The 22,495-nt window shown below is 39.4% G+C and overlaps 1 protein-coding gene across 4 annotated transcripts in view; it reads right to left on the bottom strand.

The window, feature by feature from the left end:
* Positions 1 to 11,428: 11,428 nt before the first annotated feature.
* The window catches only part of LMTK3 (lemur tyrosine kinase 3), a 70,967-nt gene continuing 59,900 nt past the window's right edge, over positions 11,429 to 22,495 (bottom strand). For 2 of the 4 annotated variants that reach the window (XM_072110441.1, XM_072110437.1), the window contains exons 13-16: positions 20,657 to 21,015; positions 19,195 to 19,306; positions 18,295 to 18,540; positions 11,429 to 18,044 (exon numbers count right to left, since the gene is read on the bottom strand). In XM_072110441.1, the coding sequence (XP_071966542.1) occupies positions 18,028 to 18,044; positions 18,295 to 18,540; positions 19,195 to 19,306; positions 20,657 to 21,015 (734 nt within the window). In that variant the 3' untranslated portion in view covers positions 11,429 to 18,027. Of the gene's footprint in view, positions 18,045 to 18,294; positions 18,541 to 19,194; positions 19,307 to 20,543; positions 21,016 to 22,495 lie in introns of those variants that run through there. The other 2 variants (XM_072110440.1, XR_011847683.1) reach the window with 2 other exon arrangements.

Below are 22,495 nucleotides of genomic sequence, written 5' to 3' on the forward strand. Positions count from 1 at the left end.
TTGTGTTGAATCATTAATGTTTTTATGTAATAAGAAGTATATCAAGAATAAAATCTACTGTACCTGTTAGCTTGTTGTATCATAGTGCAAAACATTGTAACATATTTCACTAATTGGTCAAAGAGATATTGGGGGAGTCAGTGAATAGACCAGTGCAGAGTCAGACTGCACAGTCTTAGGCTAAATTCACACTGCCGTTGCCCGCCGTACTGTAGCACGGCGGGCACATGGCAGCGCGCGGGGAGAGGAGGAGGGCTGCTCACCCCCGCCCCTCTCCATAGGAACATATGGCGCACGTAATACCGTAATACCGGAAAAGATAGGACATGTCTTATCTTTTTCCCGGGTACGGAGCGATACAGTGCTGCACGTGTGCGCCCATTGCCATCTATGGGGGACGTATATTGGCCGCATATACGTCGGCCGTATATACGCCCCCCTGGTGGCAGTGTGAATGCAGCCTTAATCTGCAGCAAATAAATCATGCTGGATGATGTATCTGTGGTGGTTTAGAACTGTGGAGTTGTACTTTACACCAGCTATTAGTTTGTCTAGTTTATGTCCTCTAAGAAGAACATTCAAAGTCAGATAGAAGGTTTGTGTTTATGTGAATATGTGCCTGAAATAGAACACTTAAAATTAAATTTTATTGTAAACTTTTAATATAAAGTCCACTCCTCAGCCACTAAACAATCAGTTCAGGCTTTCAGTGTGCATAGGGAATAATGAGACCTAGGATGATTGAATCCTATAGGATCCCACTCTATCACAATAATACCCCCACACCGAACTAAAGTGATAATGTGAAAAAGTAGTCGGTTCAGGGCATGTGTCTCGAATAGCAGGATTTAGATATAGCCAGTTTAGCGGGATCTCGCTCTCATCAATTCCAAGCACACTGCACTAGAACACTATTTGGAAAAAATAAAAGCTAGGCTAAAATCAAATTCTTTTGCGGATTATAATGTTCTGCCTGTTCTGCCCAATATACCTTATGCCTGATGCGTTTCTACAGCCCCCCTATATGGTTGCTGTGCCATCAGAGGCATATGGAGGTATAGAAGGTATATATATTTAAGCGCGGCTGCACATCACATATTCTTGTGTGCAACTGCCGGCATGCTGTCGGCACTGTTAGAAACCATGTTTTTAAGTGTTCTATTTCAGGCAGATATAACTAGTTTATGTCCTCACCTGCAAAAAAAATCTGTAATTCTTTAAATTTTTCTTTGTGTAGAGCTCTGTGTAGGCTAGTATAATCCGAACCGTATATAAGCCGAGACCCCTAATTTTATCACCAAAACCTGGGAAAACCTATTGACTTGAGAATAAGTCAAGGGTGGGAAATGCATTGGTCACAGCCTCCAGTATATAGCCAGCCAGCCCCCAGTAGTATAAAGCCAGCCCCATGTAGTATACAGCCAGCCCCCTGTAGTATATAGTCTGCCAGTCTCTGTAGTATATAGCCAGCCAGCCCCATGTAGTATGCAGCCAGCCAGAAGATAGAAGAGGAGACGCACCGAGGATTGGGAGCCATGCCAAGGAACAGGGCGTCAGAGGGTGAGTATGTAAGTTTATTTTTTTTTATTGACTCGTGTATAAGCCGAGGTGAGGTTTTTCAGTAATTTTTTTGTGCTGAAAAACTCTGCTTATACACGAGTATATATGGCACTTCTTACTGATTGTACTTCTAAGCCACTGACACCCTGTTACAGATCTGCAGCATTGACAGGGAACTGATCATCGATCCCCTGCCCAATATGGGTGTACCCACGCACTGCCAGTGGCCTTGCTCACTGTAGTTAAAGGCTTAACACCTGCGATTGGTGGCATCACCTATTGTGGATGTTACCTGTGGGTGTTTGCTGCAATATGATGGAGCTCAGCCTGTGAGCATTTTCCATTACTCCCTTAAAGAGAACATGTCAGGCAAATTTACCTACAAAACAAAATATATTTTCATAAACTGCCATTAGAAAGCATTGCCTCTATCCTTACATTGTCCCTCTAGGTACCTGTAAACTATCAAACTATCAGGTTATAAAGTTGTATGCAAATGACCTCAGATAGGTCCAATGAGTCATTATCATATTCAGCTGTCCAGCTTATTCATGAGTGTGAGACATAGCCACACTCCTGCTGCTGACTCCTTTATGTGCTTCCTGGTTCTGGCAACCACGTCCCCTGCAGCCGGTGTGTGTATAAGATACTATTATACACATTACTGACAACCTGTATAATAATGTGACACTCCTGGTGCTGGCTTCCTGGTCTTGGTGGTCATGCCACCTGCACCCTGTGTGTGTATGAAATACTTCTATACACATGACTGACAGTCTGTATAATAATGTGAGACTCCTGGTGCTGGCTTCCTTGTCCCGGTGGCCATGCCCCCTGCAGCCTATACATATGGCTGAATCTTTTAGCAGTGGTAACAGCCTGACATGCTGTTACTCCTATACACTACTTAGTTTGAAAGTTTATGTGGTTGAAAAAACACACACGTCCATCAAGTTCAACCAAGGAAGGGAAGGGATTGGATGAGGAAGGGATTTAGGGGAAACAATTCTATATGACATAATTGTCAATGTTATTTAGGCATCTAGACTCTTCTTTAAGCTGTCTGCTGTCCCTGCTGTGACCAGCTCCTGAGGCAGGCTATTCCACAGATTGACAGTTCTCATAGTAAAAAAGCCCTGTCTCCTCAGGTTTTTGTTTTCTCCAGGAGGAGACAGTGCCCACGCGTCTTTTGATTTGATTTAATCTGGAACAACTTACCACCATATTTTTTGTATGGACCATTCATATATTTATATAAATTAATCATGTCCCCTCATAGTCGTCTCTTTTCCAGACTAAATAAATCTAGTTGTTTTAATCTTTTCTCATAACTGAGACGCTCCATACACCTTATCATTTTGTGAACCCTCTCCAGCTCCAGGGCATCCTTTATATGGACAGTAAAACTTGACAGCATATTCCAGGTGAGGCCGAACCAATGCCTTCTAAGGGCTTATTCACACTGCCGTCTGCGGGGCCGTACATGCGGCCGCATGTACGTCCCCATAGACGGCAATAGTGGCACAGCGGGGATCCAGGCTGCACACCGCAAAAAGATAGAGCATGCTCTATCTTTCGGCATGTGTGTGGCCGTGAGCCATTGTTTTCTATGGAGGGAGGAGTGGCCTCCTCCTCCTCCTCTCCAGCACATGGCGGGCATAGCGCGTGTGAATGTACCCTAAAGTGGTAATATTACATCCCTATCCTGAGAGTCCATACCACTTTTGATACATGACAAGATCTTGCTGGCTTTAGAGGCAGCCAATTTACAATGCATGGTGTTATTTAATTTATGATCTACTAGTACGCCAAAGTCCTTCTCCACAAGGGACTCTCCAAGATTTACTCCCCCAAGGACATATGTTGTGTCATGGGTGCCTCTGTGCCACTTGTCTCGGGTCGCAGGCGCGTCCGTGTACCTCCGTGTGCCCCGCTGTGCTCCCCTTACCTCGCCGGGTTCCAGCTGCTTCTCCCACAGCTCCTTGCATGCATTGCTGCAGCCTAGGGTGCGCGTATCCCGGCTCTGTTCTATTTAAAGGGCCAGCGCGCCGATAATTGGCACTGCGTTGACCTGTTGCTACATCCCCGACTCTGATCCTGTGCTGCCCGTCCTGACCTCCTGCCTGTTCCCGACCACGATTCTGCCTGACCTCTGTGTACCTCGCCTTGGTTGTCACTGCGGACAAAGCCGCACCTGTGGAACGACCTGGTGGTAGCATGCTGCAGCATGGGCGGGCTCTGGTGAAAACCGGGAGCCACTTAGACTCCGGTCCCAGGTGTTGTCTTACGTCATCATCCGCAGTGGTCCAGTGGGTCCACTGTCCCTGGAGTCTGACATTTTGCCTGTGAATTATTACCTCCCCCCTCCCTCCCCCCTGTGACAGTACCCCCGCTAAGGCCTCCCCCTCCTCCTGGCCTGAAGGAATTTCTGAAGAACGAACGGTCCCGAATGTTGTCTTCTGGCTCCCAAGACCTCTCCTCCGGCCCGAACTCCTTCCAGTCAACAAGAAAGAACCGCTTCCCTCTGACTGACCTCATACCCAGGACCTCTTTCACCTCATAGACATCATCTGCCCAGCCTCATTTACATAATAAGGAAAAGATGATTTACAATGATTAATGTATGAAATAACTAGATAAAGGCTGGAATTGAATCCTTGTAAGCTGCTCCAACAGCTGGGGTGACAGAATTAGTTACAGAGACTAGTTAAAGGTCTTCTTTAAATAATATCTATCATCAAGTCTCTGTAACTAATTCTGTCACTGCTACCTGTTGGAATCCTTACAAGGATTCCATTCCAGCCGCCACCACCTTAGGAGGACAAGGTCGAACCTGCCAGGACCATAAAAAAAGGTAAAGTTAGTTTATCTGTGTATATTTTTCTATATATGTATCTACAAGTGTATATATGTGTATATGCTGTATGGGTGTTTATGTATATTCTGTATATGGTGTCTGTACAGTATATATATGTGTGTGTGTATTAGCTGTATGTGCAGTGTGTAGATGCTGTATATACTGTTTGTATATATGTTTATAAGCTGGAAGTATATGCAGTATTTGTGATATTTATCAGAGCTTATATTTTGTACTACATGGCAATATACTGTATGCATTTTATACTACACAGCGATATGCTATATGTATTTTGTACTACATGCCGGTGCTCTGTATACATTTTATACTACATGGCGGCATGCTGTATTTATTTTATACTACATGCCGGTACTCTGTATGCATTTTATACTACATGGCAGAACGCTGTATGCATTTTACACTTCATGGCAGCACGCTGTATGCATTTTATACTTCATGGAAGCATGCTGTATGCATTTTATACTACATGGCAGCACACTGTATGCATTTTATACTACATGGCGATATGCTGTATGCATTTTATACTACATGGCGGTAAGCTGTATGCATTCATACTACATGGCGATATGCTGTATGTATTTTATACTAAATGGTGATATGCGGTATGCATTTCATACTACATGGGGGCACATTGTATGCATTTTATACTACATGGCGATATGCTGTATGCATTTTATACTACATGGCGACATGCTGTATGCATTGTATACTTCATGGCAGCACGCTGTATGCATTATATACTACATGCCAATATACTGTATGTATTTTATACTACATGGCGATATGCTGTATGTTTTTTATACTAAATGGTGATATGCGGTATGCATTTTATACTACATGGCAGCACATTGTATGCATTTTATACTTCATGGTGATATGCTGTATGCATTTTATACTACATGGCGATATGCTGTATGTATTTTGTACTAAATGGCAGTATGATGTATGTATTTCTTACGGTATGGTGGTATTCTGTATGTTTTTTATACTACATGGCAGCACACTGTATTTATTTTATACAGCATGGCGGCACGCTTTATGCATTTTATACTACATGGTGGTACTCTGTATGCAATTTATACTGCATGGCGGAACGCTGTATGCATTTTACACTTCATGGCAGCACGTTGTATGCATTTCATACTACATGGCGGTATGTTTTATGCATTTTATACTACATGGCGATATGCTGTATGTATTTTATACTACATGGCGGTACGCTGTATGCATTTTATACTACATGGAAATATGCTGTATGTATTTTATACTAAATGGTGATATGCGGTATGCATTTTATACTACATGGCGGTATGCTGTATGCATTTTATACTATATGGCGGCACATTGTATGCATTTTATACTATATGGCGATATGCTGTATGCATTTTATACTACATGTCGATATGCTGTATGCATTGCATACTTCATGGCAGCATGCTGTATGCATTTTATACTATATGGCAGCACACTGTATGCATTTTATACTACATGGTGATATGCGGTATGCATTTTATACTATATGGGGGCGCTGTATGCATTTTATACTGCATGGCGGAACGCTGTATGCATTTTACACTTCATGGCAGCACGCTTTATGCATTTCATACTACATGGCGATATGCTGTATGAATTGCATACTTCATGGCAGCACGCTGTATGCATTTTATACTGCATGGCAATATACTGTATGTATTTTATACTACATGGCGATATGCTGTATGTATTTTATACTAAATGGTGATATGCGGTATGCATTTCATACTACATGGGGGCGCTGTATGCATTTTATACTACATGGTGGCACATTGTATGCATTTTATACTACATGGCAATATGCTGTATGCATTTTATACTACATGTCGATATGCGGTATGCATTTTATACTACATGGCGGTATGCTGTATGCATTATATACTACACGGTGGCACATTGTATGCATTTTATACTACATGGCAATATGCTGTATGCATTTTATACTACATGGGGATATGCTGTATGTATTTTGTACTAAATGGCAGTATTTCATACTGCATGGTGGTATGCTGCATGTTTTTTATACTGCATGGTGGTACTCTGTATGCATTTTATACCACATGGCGGCATGCTGTATGCATTATATACTACATGGCGGCATGCTTTATTTATTTTATATTACATGGCGGTGCTCTGTATGCATTTTATACTACATAGCGGCACACTGTATGCATTTTATAATACATGGCGATATGCTGTATGCATTTTATACGACATGGCGGCATGCTGTATGCATTTTATACGACATGGCGGCATGCTGTTTGCATTTTATACGACATGGCGGCATACTGTACGCATTGTACTACATGCCGGTACGCTGTATGCATTTTATACTACATGCCGGCAAGCTGTATGCATTTTATAATACATGGCAATATATTGTATGCATTTTTATACTACATGGCGATATGCAGTTTATATTTTATACTGCATGGCGATATGTTGTATGCATTTTGTACTACATGGCAGCACACTCTATTTATTTTATACAGCATGGCGGCACGCTGTATGCATTTTATACTGCATGGCGGAACGCTGTATGCATTTTACACTTCATGGCAGCACGCTGTATGCATTTTATACTACATGGGAATATACTGTATGTATTTTATACTACATGGCGGCACACTGTATGCATTTCATACTACATGGCAATATGCTGTATGTATTTTATACTAAATGGTGATATGCGGTATGCATTTTATGCTACATGGCGGTATGCTGTATGCATTTTATACTATATGGCGGCACATTGTATGCATTTTATACTATATGGCGATATGCTGTATGCATTTTATACTACATGTCGATATGCTGTATGCATTGCATACTTCATGTCAGCATGCTGTATGCATTTTATACTATATGGCAATATACTGTATGTATTTTATACTACATGGCGATATGCTGTATGTATTTTATACTAAATGGTGATATGCAGTATGCATTTTATACTACATGGGGGGCGCTGTATGCATTTTATACTGCATGGCGGAACACTGTATGCATTTTATACTACATGGGGGGCGCTGTATGCATTTTACACTTCATGGCAGCACGCTGTATGCATTTTATACTACATGTCGATATGCTGTATGCATTGCATACTTCATGGCAGCACGCTGTATGCATTTTATACTACATGGCAATATACTGTATGTATTTTATACTACATGGCGATATGCTGTATGTATTTTATACTAAATGCTGATATGCAGTATGCATTTTATACTACATGGGGGGAGCTGTATGCATTTTATACTGCATGGCGGAACGCTGTATGCATTTTACACTTCATGGCAGCACGCTGTATGCATTTCATACTACATGGCGATAAGCTGTATGCATTGCATACTTCATGGCAGCACGCTGTATGCATTTTATACTACATGGCAATATACTGTATATATTTTATACTACATGGCGATATGCTGTATGTATTTTATACTAAATGGTGATATGCGGTATGCATGTTATACTACATGGGGGGGCGCTGTATGCATTTTATACTACATGGCAATATGCTGTATGCATTTTATACTACATGTCGATATGCGGTATGCATTTTATACTACATGGCAGTATACTCTATGCATTTTATACTACATGGGGATATGCTGTATGTGTTTTGCACTAAATGGCAGTATTTCATACTGCATTGTGGTATGCTGCATGTTCTTATACTGCATGGTGGTACTCTGTATGCATTTTATACCACCTGGCGGTATGCTGTATGCATTATATAATACATGGCGGCATGCTTTATGTATTTTATATTACATGGCGGTGCTCTGTATGCATTTTATATTACATAGCGGCACACTGTATGCATTTTATAATACGTGGCGACATGCTGTATGCATTTTATACTACATGGCGGCACGCTGTATGCATTTTATACGACATGGCTGCATGCTGTACGCATTGTACTACATGCCGGTACACTGTATGCATTTTATACTACATGGTGATATGCTGTATGAATTTTATACTACATGCCGGCAAGCTGTATGCATTTTATAATACATGGCAATATGTTGTATGCATTTTTATACTACATGGCAATATGCTGTTTATATTTTATACTGCATGGCGATATGTTGTATGCACTTTGTACTACATGGCGGTATACTGTATGTATATTATACCGCATGGTGGTACTCTGCATGCATTTTATATTACATGGCTACACGCTGTATGCATTTTATACTACATGGCAGCCCGCTGTATGTATTTTATACTACATGGGGGGACGCTGTATTTATTTTGCAATATATTGCGGTACGCTGTATCTATCTTATACTACATGGCAGCACGCTGTATACATTTTATACTACATGGCAGAAAGCTGTATGCATTTTATACTACATGGAGGCATGCTACATGCATTTTTTATTACATGGCGGCACACTATACCTATTTTGCATTGATTTATTTCCACACCAAACCAATATGATGGATTTGGTCCCGACACTCACTTATATATTACATATATGGGGGGGCTCTCTCCACTCTATGGCTCACCTCGGGCAGCAGACAGGCTTGGTTCACCCCTGCCTGCAAGGCTCCCCTTCAATGTAATGTGCCATGCAGAGTCCACCTATAATGGAATGCCCCCGGTAGTAGCACTCAGTCTAAAATGCATCCTTTCCTGAAGCTGCCCTTTTTCTATAGCCCCTCCTGATAGTGTTCCTTTTTCTATTGTTTGTCTAAAAAGAAGGGTCTACAGAAAAGGGGACACTATTTCCCCAATTGTATAGCCCCAAACATCTATAATGTCCCCTGGTCTTTGGCCGAGGTGCCTAATTATATCACAAGAAAATGTGAATCCTAATTGACTGGAGTATAAACCTAGAGAGGGAAATACAGCAAGTACTCATTAATGTAATGTCCACAGCAGGGCCTCCCTTTAATGAAATGTCCACAGAGGAGACCCCCCTTAATGAAATGTCCACAGCGGGGACCCCCTTGAATATAATGTCCACAGCAGAGTCCCCTTTAATAAAATGTCCACTGCAGAGTCCTCCCTTTAATGAAATGCCCAGTACAGAGCACCTCTTTAATGAAATGCTCCATGCAAAGCCCCCTTTAATGTAATGTCCCCTGCAGAGCCCCCCTTTAATGGAACATCCCCTGAAGAGCCCCCTTTAATGTAATGTCCCCTGCAGAGCCCCCCCCTTTAATGTAATGTCCCCTGCAAAGACCCCCCTTTAATGTAATGTTCCTTGTAAGAGTCCCCTCTTTAATTTATTGTCCCATGCAGAGTCCCCCTTTAATATAGTGTCCCCTGCAGGGTCCCCCTTTAATTTAATGTCCCCTTCAGAGTCCCCCCTTTAATGTAATGTCCCCTGCAGAGCCCCCTTTTAATGTATTGTCCTGTACAGAGCACCATTTAATGTAATGTCTCCTGCAGAGTCCCCCTGTAATGGAATGTCCCCTGGAGAGCCCTTCCCTTTAATGAAATGCCCACTGCAGAGCACCCCTTTAATGAAATGCACCATGCAGAGCTCCCTTTAATGTAATGTCCACTGCAGAGCCCCCTTTAATTAAACATCCCCTGCAGAGCCCCCTTTAATCTTCTGTCCCCTGCAGAGCCCCATTTTAATATATTGTCCCCTGCAGGTCCCCTCTTTAATGTAATGTCCCCTTCAGAGCCCCTCTTTAATGTAATGTCGCTTGCAGAGCCCCCTTTTATGTATTGTCCCATGCAGAGCCACTCTTTAATGTAATGTTCCATGCAGAGTCCCCCATTAAAAAAATTTTGTCCCATGCAGAGTCTCCCCTTTAATGTAATGTCTCCTGCAGAGTCCCCCCTTTAATTTAATGTCCCCTGCAGAGTCCCCCCTTCACTGTAATGTCCCCTGCAGAGCCCCCTTTTAATGTATTGTCCTGTGCAGAGCCCCCTTTAATGTAATGTCCCCTGCAGAGTCCCCCTGTAATGGAATGTCCCCTGGAGAGACCCCCTTTAATGTAATGTCCCCTGAAGATCCCCCTTTAATGTAATGTCCCCTGCAGAGCCCCCCTTTAATGTAATGTCCACTGCAGAGTCCCCCTGTAATGTAATGCCCACAGTGGAGATCCCGTTTAATGTTATGTCCCCTGCAGAGCCCTCCCCTTTAATGTTATGTCCCCTGCAGAGCCCTCCCATTTAATGTAATGTCCCCTGCAGAGTTCCTCCTTTAATGTAATGTCCCATGCAGAGCCCCCTGTAATGTAATGTCCCCTGTACTGCCCCTCCCCCTCCCCTTTAATGTCTATAGCAGGGTCCCTTTAAAAAATTTTTTAAAAACACTATATTCTCACCTTCAGCTTCTTCTCCCCAGCCCGGAAGCATCCAACTATGCCATCCCCCGGCCACGGCAATGCGTGATGTTATAATTAGTGCACCGAGGGCAGAAATAAGATGAGGATTTTGTGTTTTTGTTTTTAATTCACTGGCTATTTTACGGTGGGGGGTTCAGTGCTGACCCAAGATGCCGCTCCCTACATCAAGCAGCAGCGCTCTCATGGTTGGTGTACCCCCACTCCTTGTACTTAGGGACTGTCTGCTAATATTCAACTACAGACACATAAAGCTTATTAACTTATAAGAATTATTGTATACATTTTTTTACATGGTGCCTTGTCTTACATTCATGTCGTGTGAACTGACTACTTCTGCTCTCCTGTATTAGGCATGCATGGGTGCGACTGCCTCTGTAAACAAACAAGGGCACTGCATTGACAGAACTATATATTTTTTTACAGACCCCAAACCAGTTATAGTTTGTTTACAGCCCAAACATCCCTTTTGAGTGTACTAGGAACAATGGGGCACATCTGTTAAAAGTTTATAAAAAGCAATGCAAAGTTAGCTTGGTTTACTGCAAAATATTTTCTAAGACGTTTAAAATATTTTTACCTACTCATTCATTTACAAACGAGAGATGTGCAGATACAGAGAAAGTGGTCAAAACAGTCAGTATAAGATCTTATTTTAATGTTATTTTTTTCCTTTTTGGCAAACATTATTTTGGCGAACAAACACCATTTTGAATGAAAAAAATTTGTTTTCAATTTGCACTTAAGAACAGCAAATGTTTCTATTTACAGACAAAGTTGTCAAAATACATCACATTTTAACCATGTAAAAATAATGTGAGTTTCTGAGAGATAATACTGCAGTCTTTATGGTTTCTTACATATATATATTTTTATACTCGTCATCCATATTATACATGATGGTAGGGCAGTATTCCCTTATTTAATAAAGCTCTCCAATTCCAGATCTTATAGAACCTAATGAAAAAAAGAGAACAGTGAAAAAAGTCATTCCCCCTAAAATCTTGTTGCAACAATTGGGAAACCTTGATAGAATGGCATAAAGTTAAATCTAAAATCAGTTAGTGGTGGCATCATCTATTGTAACTGTCTTCATTACAAAACTATCACTCTAAACCCTCAACCAGGATGCTCACTCTGCTGCAAGTGACCTAAAATTCACATGCCATACCTGTTGCAAGGAATGTCACTTTTAGTTGGTGACATGTTCAAATAGCCTAAGATACTGAGTTTAAAAATGCCTTTGTCAGCATTTTGAATCATATTAAATAATTTATAATTTATTTTACATTACCTGGCTCCCAGCCAGCTGCCTGTGGTGAGTCCCGGGGGGAAGAGATGTAGCTGCAGCCTGTGTGTGCCTGTGTCTTCTCATGTATTCTTGCTCACCTCTACATCATTCCCCTCCTTTGCCTACTCAATGCACCTGACGGGAAGTGTGAAGGAGTGGGGGAGCTGCATGAGTGTGGATTAGAGGAGACTGACACAGGCTGCAGCTGTACCCAAACCCCTGCCCCGGGATCAACACACACTGCTAGCTGGGAATAAGGTAATGTGAATTAGAACTTATGGTGACTTGAATTCAGCTGAAAATAGGTAGATTCTACAATCCGACAGTTTAACAAAGACTCATGGGTGCACAATAAAAAATACTGTGAAAAAAAAAAGTACTGTAATCCAGACCTACCAATATCTGAGTGATCCTGAGTTTGGTCATTTCTGATTGATCCTGGGGGCTTAAGCACTTCTTTTGGTACATCAGTCATTGTAAATATCCCAAAGTCGATATGATACACCTACTTTTAATTTCTGATGCCGATACAGGACATGACTTAATAACATGTGTAACATAAATTAAAGCATGACATGTACACATCTAATGTCAGTAATAGTGTCTTCAATCCAAGCACTCTTGATTGGGATACATGATGCATTTATATCAGATCTGTTCACACTAACATTTCAATGGGATTTTACTACAGGCATCGTATAGCTCGTATTTCATCAGAAAACGTTTGTCCTGTAGTGCAGAATAGCACAGCCTGCTACACTATTCTATACAGTAAAGATCCAGAGAGCAATTAATTGGACACTTTTGTTATGCCATATTCTGAACATTAACAAGATATTGGTTCAGTTTGACTTTTCCCACGTATATATTTTAAAGAAGCAGTACAAGATATTTACACAATTGGCTTACAAAAAATATTTAGCAGATGGTCTTAATCGTGTTTGTGAACTGTAATTATACATATACATGCATATATAACATACACACATATATACAGTATATATACATAGTTTACAAACTTGTGGCCTTTAGCAGTATATTTAAATGTCTAAAATCACACATGTTGGATTATTGTTAAGTGTCAGAAAAATCTTGGTGACTATATTGTCAAGGTGCATTTTAGGAAGATTAGGATCAATTCTCTATGATAATTTTGATGCATTTTATATGCGTTGCAAAACGCATGCGTTTTTGCATGATTACCAAGCGTTTGGCTGGTTTGAATCCATTTTTCTTTCTTTCTGGAAATGTAAGCACTACACTGCATTTGTTTTAGTATGAAGAAAAATACCTACCGCTTGCAACATTAATTGAGTATATAGCACACTACAACACATAGGGGGTCATTTATCTTTAGTCTTTAGATCTTGTTCCTGTCTCATTTTTTTTCTTTTGGGTTTTGAGTTTGTTAAATTTATCCTAGAAAGTGATATTTTGGCTTTTTGAGTTTGTTGGTTTTTGCTACTTTTTTTTTTAAAAAGTCACCCAAAAGTTGTACCAAGGCCATAAAGTCTAGTGCTACCCATACCATTCCTATTTCTGCTTGGGACTGAAGTTATCTATGCAAAAAATTGAGACTTTAACGTGATTGCACAAAAAATATGCAACTTTTTCATAGGTCCACATTTGCATTTTGAAGATATAATAGGTGCAACACTGAAAAAAGGTGCTGCAAACTTTGCTGTGCATATAAAAAAGTTGCTGATTTTCACACATTTTTGAATGCAGCTAAAAAGGGACAAAAATAATAGAAAGATGAGAGAAGATAAATTACCCCATTAGCCAACTAGCAAAGACCTAAAAATAAGATTTTTCAGATTATAATCTTGGACTAAATACCACATTTAGGCTGTATTAACCCTGCAGTTTAATCTTTCAAGTTTTTTTTAATTTTAGCAGTTAAAATGACAAGTCATTATATGTCAATGGGAAATCAGCAAAATCATCTATTTAAGGGATCATAAGCCATACTATATTTGTCCTGGATATTTAAAAAAGGAATGCCAAGGAGTAAGTGAACATAAACTTGGGAACGCTGGTCAAAATGTTTGAAAGTGTTGAGTGGATGTTTTGTAGATCACTATTCCTTATAAAGTTGGGAAAATGGCTTTAATATTTAAAAAAATAGTATATATTGGCAACTTGGGGTAAAAATGACTATTCCTCCCAAATTTTCTGCCTAATCTTGATAATGAGCAATTCTTAGAGAGGTTGGCCACAAATAACAAACATTCAGTGAAGAAAGGGCCAAGTAATGAATTACACTAATTACTACATGCACACCTTCCTCGCTGAGCATCAGTGTTCCCCTAAAATGTTATCGCTCATTGGATGGGCATGCCAGATCAAGCACACACGCCTCCAACCAGATTCTTCATTCTAGATGGACACTAGTGTTCTCTCGCCAGAAGTGCTGCAGGATAAAGGGCATCATCGGAAGTCCTCAAGGTGGCTCCCGGAGGGTAACATGACCCAAAGATAGTTTTTCAGTGTAAGTATGGTATGTGTGAGCGTACTTACTTGGATCAACTTTGATATTTGTAACCAAGCCATTTAAAAAAAACATGCATGGGAATATACCCTATGCTTAACATACTCAGAAGTGAATAACAAGGGATTTTATTTAAATTTTGGAAGATCTCTCTCATGAGATTTCTCTCATTACCAACTAACTGTATACATTTACACGCAGTAATCATTGCTGCACTATAAGGTTGAATGAACCATTTTTGGTAACTTGCATTTGTTACAGCAAATATAGATTTGATGCTAACAAGCTATGATGTTAGGTGCAGCATAAAAATGTGCTTTGCTTGTTTACCAACTGACCACTGCCACCGTTACATGGGCTAAGAATCTGTGAATGTAAATTAGCCCCTCACCCTGGGGGCACAAAGAACCAAAGGAAAGGTGTCTCTCCTACCTTAGGTGTGTTTAAAATTTGTAACATGCATATGTCCTAATACTGCAATATTAATCTGCCACATTTTCTATATCATGTGAAATTTTGCATTGTTTGCGTTTGCCCTGTCTAGTACTGCTTCTTTAAAAAGGAGAGGTAACATACTGCTGTCTAACAATTACCTTTCAATATCCCACAGTTATTATTAAACAAATAAAAAAATATGATGATGATCTTAAAGTAAAAAAGTAACATACAAACACACATTCATGAAGCCTGAATTCCTACAATGCATTTTAAAAGGCATACTAATTTTGTAGTCAACATGATGAGACACTGGGTATATGCTGTGCCACTCAAAGGACCCAAAGATGATTTGGTGCTGGCCATGGACTGAGCTGGTAAACATCTTATCTATGTTAAGGAATCCTTTCACCGGAATTCATTATTAAACCAAGATTAAAGTAAAGTCTTTAGGTTTCTTCAAAGAATATCCAGCATGAAGAAGGAGAAATAAGATAATTCCCCAGTATCACAAAATTTCTCCTAATATGAAGCAAAATTGTTCCTTATGTCTCTGTTGTAGAGAAGGAATCTTTCTTCCAGTTGCAGCAGGGGTCATCCAGCAAGAGAACAGCCAGTTCATGTCTTTTGTATTGTTCTCAAGTCAGCTTGGGCAGAGTGATCTCTTAAAAACATATTAACACCACTCATTAAAAGCAGCTATTTGTAACCCAGTGTCCAACAGCACAGTCATTCCTATTATCCATCTCCATTTGACTCACACTTCTCTTCACAGTAAAATTCCAAAAATTGCTCTTTTATACATCTTGAATAGTCTTACTACTAACAGTGCAAACAATAAAAACACATAAAATCAATGTTTTTCATTGTACCGTTTGCATTTATAATAGTTCTCTATATAACACAAGTCAGTTATGTCATTGCTTTGACCAGTAAGGCTCCCTTTTGGGTTAATTTGGCACTAGGAGTAAACCAGATCACCTGTAGCAGGTTTATAGTCTGCATTTACTTTTCAGGTACTCTATGCAGGTGATGGCTTATAAGGATAACTGCAAGGGAAAGAGAGTGAAAGCATAAGAAACGGATTAGCAAACTACTGCCATTCACATCAGGCCAAGGCATTTAGAAAGCAGATATGGTCTTACTGTAGGGCCCATCTTCTAGTAATGGCTCACACAACCACATCTCTACAGCTACACAGGAGGTCACATTACTACTTAAAAGTTGCACAGAGAGCAGAGGCCTTGTCCAGCGCACATACCACCCATGGTAAAGGACCTGGGGACATAGTAACTCAGGCTGCCCCTTTTCAGAAGTCCCAACTTTAATACAAACATCTGACATTTAAATCCATGCAAATATATTTTCCAGGTTCGAAAAAGGAAAACTTTTCCTTCAATGCCACTTTAGGGAAAGTAGCTTCAGATAAGTCAATGCCTAAATTATAAGAAGCCTTGTGACATGACTTGGGAGCCAATCAGATAAACTCTTCTAGATTGAACATTTCTAAGAATTCCTTTTCATCATTGTAAAGCAGGGAACTGGTTTGGCTAGTTAAGAGGCCACAAATGTGAACCAAGAGAAGTTACACATCTCCTTGTGGAAACTGCCTTTTCATGTGACCTTTACAGGTGTACAGAGTCTTTAAGGCTTAAATTTATAATGTTAACTTTTCTAACATTTATCCTAGAGTGTGCAAACATCATTAATACACATTGCTATGCCGCTGCTTTCAATGAGGGACATCAAAAGCAACCAATTTTAGCAATATTAAAAATACGCATAACCTTTGCCGTCACAGTCATAAGCCTTTGATAGAATGGGTAGTACAGACGTTCCAAGCTTTTCCTTTCTCATCTCACCTGCACTATAAAAAGGGACGTCTATAAATAGTTTTTCTATATACACACCTTAAAAAATGTCTTTCTCTACCACATCTATTCCTGAATTATGAGTCATTTGCCAGTGCACAGTTGTTAAAACCTTTTTGCTAAACACCTATGAATATATATATATATGTACTTTACCAGCTATGAACTCAGTTGGAAGAAAATGTGGAGGAGACATTTCTCTACTTTTATGTAATAAGAAGACTGCAAGATGTAATACACATACAAAAATCACCTATGGGATCAAAAAATCTTACTGTAACCCTCTGATTCTAAACTGTGTGGACTAGCATAATGTAACATGAAGGGTAGGATACATTGTTCGGCACTCTGGGAATAAGGCAGATATCCAAACAAATTATTCCAAAAAATACTCCCAGTTTTAAAACTTACTTTGAAACTTCAGAACATTTATACAGCACTTTGTTGTGGCAGGACGCACAGATATATCAACATACTGCATAAGAGCAAGCCAAAATAAAATACATTGTTCACAAGGGTTACTAGATTTGCATTGTAATGAGAAGTCAATATGACTGGTGCTTTCATGGCCCAAATACCCATGTATGATAAGGAAGTTCTTTAGGCTTTGAAATGGATCATAGCTGAGAAAGCTACCAATTTTAAATAAAATGGTAAAAAAAGGCAATAAAAAAGAACTGTAAACCGAGGCTGTAAAAACTCTACTGTAATTGGATTCACTTTGGCCCGCAAGACACTGATGTACAAATTAAAGATGAAAGCTGGAACTGGACATCAAATAAAATGGAGTCAGTTTGGCACATTATTTTTTCAATATGAAGAAATCATCTTGCGCAATAAACAAGATAAGAGCTGATTTTCCAAGATATCTGATGAAGAGTTCCTATGCGGGTTTGATTATGAAGAACATGTATAGGACAGTCATCATTTTCTTATGCACCTTTTTTTCATCATTTTCTTATGAAAACTATAGTGCTTGTCTATGCATGGATCTTTATAATCCGAAGAGAATCTATGGTGGTGGAAAAGAGTATCTTTTTTCTCAGACACAGAGCTGGCCAAGCAGGAAAGGAAAGATAGAAAGTCCATATAAAAGTAGTAAGAGGCATCAATGATCCCCTATATGACAGCCCGATCTTGTTCTTCTTCATTTTTCAATTGTACCTGGAAAAAAAAAGTCATGTATTCCATTATCAGAGTTTTAACAGAGAATGTTTATTGAAAATTGTTACTGTTAGTCATCTCTTAATTTCCCAGGTTATATTTATTTAAATCAGTCAGTAACAATACTAACCTACAGGTGGAACGTCAGACTTGTCATCCTCATTTATCACTTAGCTGATATAAGTTTGCACATTTCACGTCCCCACTCAACTATAATCATTTATGTAAATGAGTCAGAAACAATACTAACCCGCAGGTGAAACTACATCTGAATCACATAATGGAACATGTGGTTCAACAGCAGGAGAGACAGTGAATCGAGTGAACCTCAGTGAGTCCATAAGGTTTCCTTCAACTCGCTTCGCTTGAAGTGAAGGAGATACTGATGTAGTTGGACTAATTGGTGACTTGAGAGCTGCTCCCTCAGCTGCCATGGGGAGGAATGTGGAGTTTTGGGTCATCAACGGGAAGTCATCGTCCCACTCAAAACTTCCACCTATCAGACAAAGAAAACAAATTATAGTAATACAGGTGGTCCCCTACTTAAGGACACCCGACTTACAGACAACCCCTGTTTAAAGAAGGACCCCTCTGCCCACTGTGACCTTTGGTGAAGCTCTCTGAATGCTTTACTATAGTCCCAGACTGCAGTGATCAACTGTAAGGTGTCTGTAATGAAGCTTTATTGATAATCCTTGGTCCAAATACAGCAGAAAATTTTGAAACTCCAAATTTCACTGGGGCCAAAAAATTTTTTGTCTGGAACTACAATGATAAAATATACAGTTTCGACTTACATACAAATTCAACTTAAGAACAAACCTATGAAACCTATCTTGTATGTAACCCGGGGACTGCCTGTACATTGAAACCTTTTATGTTGCTCCTTTTGTAGGCTGCTCCCGAGTTTACTGTGAAAGTAGGGTCAGACCTTTTGATTTTTTAAGGGACTGTTTAATTTAATCTATATCAGATAGCTGTCAGCTCAACTTACTTGACTGACAACAATTCTTCATGAGTGTAGGATAAACAAGAACACAGGACATTTATGTTCACCTAAAGCTAAAGATTAATGCGCTGCAAAGATTTGGAAGAATGTGAATGTCAGTGATAGATAGGACTTTTTACAAAAAGTCAGCACATTACTTACTAAAACCATCAGTCGATGAAAATACATCAAGACTTGACTCCAGTGAAGGATTCTGGGAAATCTGATCATTTTCTGTTGCATTCTGATTACTCAGTTCATTGGTAGGTGTCTCCTAGAAGAAAAATGAAACCACAGCAAAATTACAAACACATTGATTAAAGGGACTCAAGCAATAATTGAATAAGCTCTCATTTAGTTGCTACGTGCTATCTGTGTAAAAAAAAATCACATGGACAGCACCTATAATAGTCTATGTAACTACTCACTACATCTCTTTACAGACTGATAGGCCATAAAAAGAAATCATTATATGCAGTCGGTGTCCCAAACTAGTATGGCCATGGGCAAAAAAGGTAGACAGCACATGGGTTCCGTCTATGAATTTACCATTTTCTTGGACCTGCTAGAAACACCCCTTGTCTTTCTTCGTAGACTAAGAAAGATTTAAATGATTTTAATGAGCAAGAATATGTCCCTCTCTATATATATAATTGTATATTTTTACGGGCCGCAAATCAGATCATCTGCCTGAATAAGCCCTTTAGTAATAGAAAGCACCCTTTAATTTAATTGAAGGATACATTTTAAATGTCCATATAAATAAATGTCTATAGAATGACTGTATTTATGTTAATAAAGTTAGAATGAGCAAAAAAGAAGAAAAAAGGACAGGAGACACCTGGAAATCCTTAATGGAACATATGTCAAACAGATTTTCCTTCAAGAAAAACTGTTAGCTGTGAAAATGTAAAGAAGAATCACAATGTCTCATAGTGGGCATCTGGGAAATGAGCAGGGAAGTAAAACATTTTCAGTGCCAAATATAAAGTACCTCGTCTTCAGAACCTTTAAGGGTACAATTGTAAGGGTACAGTGCCTGAAGCAACACAGAAAAAAGTTTGGGGGAAAAAGTCCTTTTCGCTGTGTGGTAATCAAACTATTTTATTGCAGTTCAGCGCTAATTCGCCAGGGCTCTTGATAACAGCTTAGTCCAAACGCTTCATAGAGAATTGAGGTAATATATGAAAGAATTTTCTGCACTCTATTTTTTTCAGCATGCAGTGCTCTAATAAAGTTAAAGGGACTTGTGACCATAAAATGTAGTACAATCCATTACCGTAACATATTTTTTTTTCATTTTATTTATTTATTTATTCATATCTATGCTCTTACTATTAAGAGTAACAGTAATTTAGCAATGGGCTGGTCTTAACTGTAACTTTCTGTAGGATTGAACCTTTCCTATAACATGCTACCTGCAGCTGAGACCAGCATTGTACTGCCCTATTCTTGGTGTATAATGCACAGAAAACACAGCACAAAGAAGAACAAATAAGGAATTTTCTTACCAAGCAATGAAATGCAGCATGAAGATAGGAACAAAAATGACAAAACAATACATGGTAGTGGTATCATGACTGTATTGTTAATACACTGATGATTTCTTCTAACTGAATCCTACCTGGTCAAACAAGTAAACTGTTACATCATCAAAAAAGGACACCATTTTTCGCTTTCTATCAAGATCATCATCCACCTCATCAGCAGATTTTGGTGATTTTAGCAGACTCCGAAGGTTACGACCATCATCTGTCTCTGTTACCACAATTGGGACTCCTGCCACATCTACTTCAGCTTCTGAGCCTGTTCTCTGATGGTCTTGAAGACCAAAGCCTTCATCTTCTTCATCCTCATCTTCCTTCTTATTATGGGCTTCCCTCTTATCTTCTTCACTGTCCCAAAAAGATTTTCGCCCACTGGAGCTTTGGAATGCTTGAAGGTTTAAAGGTGGAAGAGACAAAGAAAGTCTTGCCACTTTTGCTACAGGAAATGAAAAATCAATGATATCACAACATTTCACTTGTTACATTGGTTTTAATAAAACTCCACTTAAATAAATTCAATTTCTTTTTTTTTTTGACTTGTAGGATGTAGAAATTCCAACTGAAATTAAAATACAAATTTTTTGTTATACCTTATATTTTCATTACATTTTAGTGCTATTTTCCCTCTAGTTTGGGTCCCTTATCTACAACTCTTCCTTTGAAAAACTATGGGGCACATTTACTAAGGGTCCTGTGGCCGCACTTTGGTTGAATAGTCCGACGATTTCCTATCCTCCCGGCATTTAGCAGAGGATTTTGGCAATGTGATCGGATTTTAATCGGAATCGTGGAGCGGGCTGATGGATGATCCGACTGATTCGGACTAAGCGCAGGATTTAACTTTGAAATTGTGGGGCAAGACAATGCACTTACATACACCAGGAAGCAGATGGTGAACTCCGGCGGACCTGAGTCGGGCGCAACATATGCAGGATATTGCATATGCAGGATATCGCTACAGAGTTCATCCTCATCAGTCATTCTGGTTGGGGTTCGCGCAGGGACCGGGTAAGTAAATGTGCCCCTATGTGTTATTAGTATGTGTCTCTTAATTGTGAAATACCAGAATAACTATAAAATAACCTATTTAATGCATATAGACAGTGTGTAAATAGCTTTTAAAGGGAACATTTCATCAGGCAGGCATTTTTAACTGAAGACAGGTTCCATTAGCCTAAGTCATGTTCATTTAAAAAATGCCTTTGTCAGCAATATAAACAAATCCAACACTTTTTAATTGATTTACAATACCTAATTCCCTGCAGAGGCATGGCTTCTCAATCCCGCCTTCCCTTATTCTCACTCATGACCCTCCCTCAGTTTCTCTCCTGCTTTCTGAGATAGGAGGAGGCGAGGAGGAATGGAAGATTGTGCCATTTGAACTGCCCCTTCCCCTGGGACTCACAACACAGTGCTAGCAGGGAACAAGGTAATATAAAATAAACACCGGATTTATTTATATTGCTGACAAAGGCCTTTTTGAAATGAAAATGATTTCCCTCGGACTTTGTATATGAGATGGCGGATGATGACTGGTTTAAGCAGCAGCAGCTTTATTTATTAATAAAGCTGTTATACCTCTTGTGTCACCCCTTTCATCCTCATAGACTGTAAGCTCTTGTTCAATATGACTGTTTGTACTCTGTAATGTAATATTATATTTGTATGTCTCCTACAATATGTAAAACGCTATAGAATATGATGGTGCTATATAAATAAGGAATATTATTAGAATATTATATATAAAGTGCCTGGAATCAAGTGAATTATGCACTTTCACAATATCTCTACAATTAGGCCACAAGAATACCTTTAAGAACTGCAGGCATTGGGCTGGTGACTCAAAGTATGTTGATTCAGCATAGTTATTAAACTGTTTAAAATTTAAGATTTAGGATATTTTTGACATGTTGCTA

The sequence above is a fragment of the Engystomops pustulosus genome, chromosome 6, assembly GCF_040894005.1.
Source record: "Engystomops pustulosus chromosome 6, aEngPut4.maternal, whole genome shotgun sequence".
NCBI lineage: Eukaryota > Metazoa > Chordata > Amphibia > Anura > Leptodactylidae > Engystomops > Engystomops pustulosus.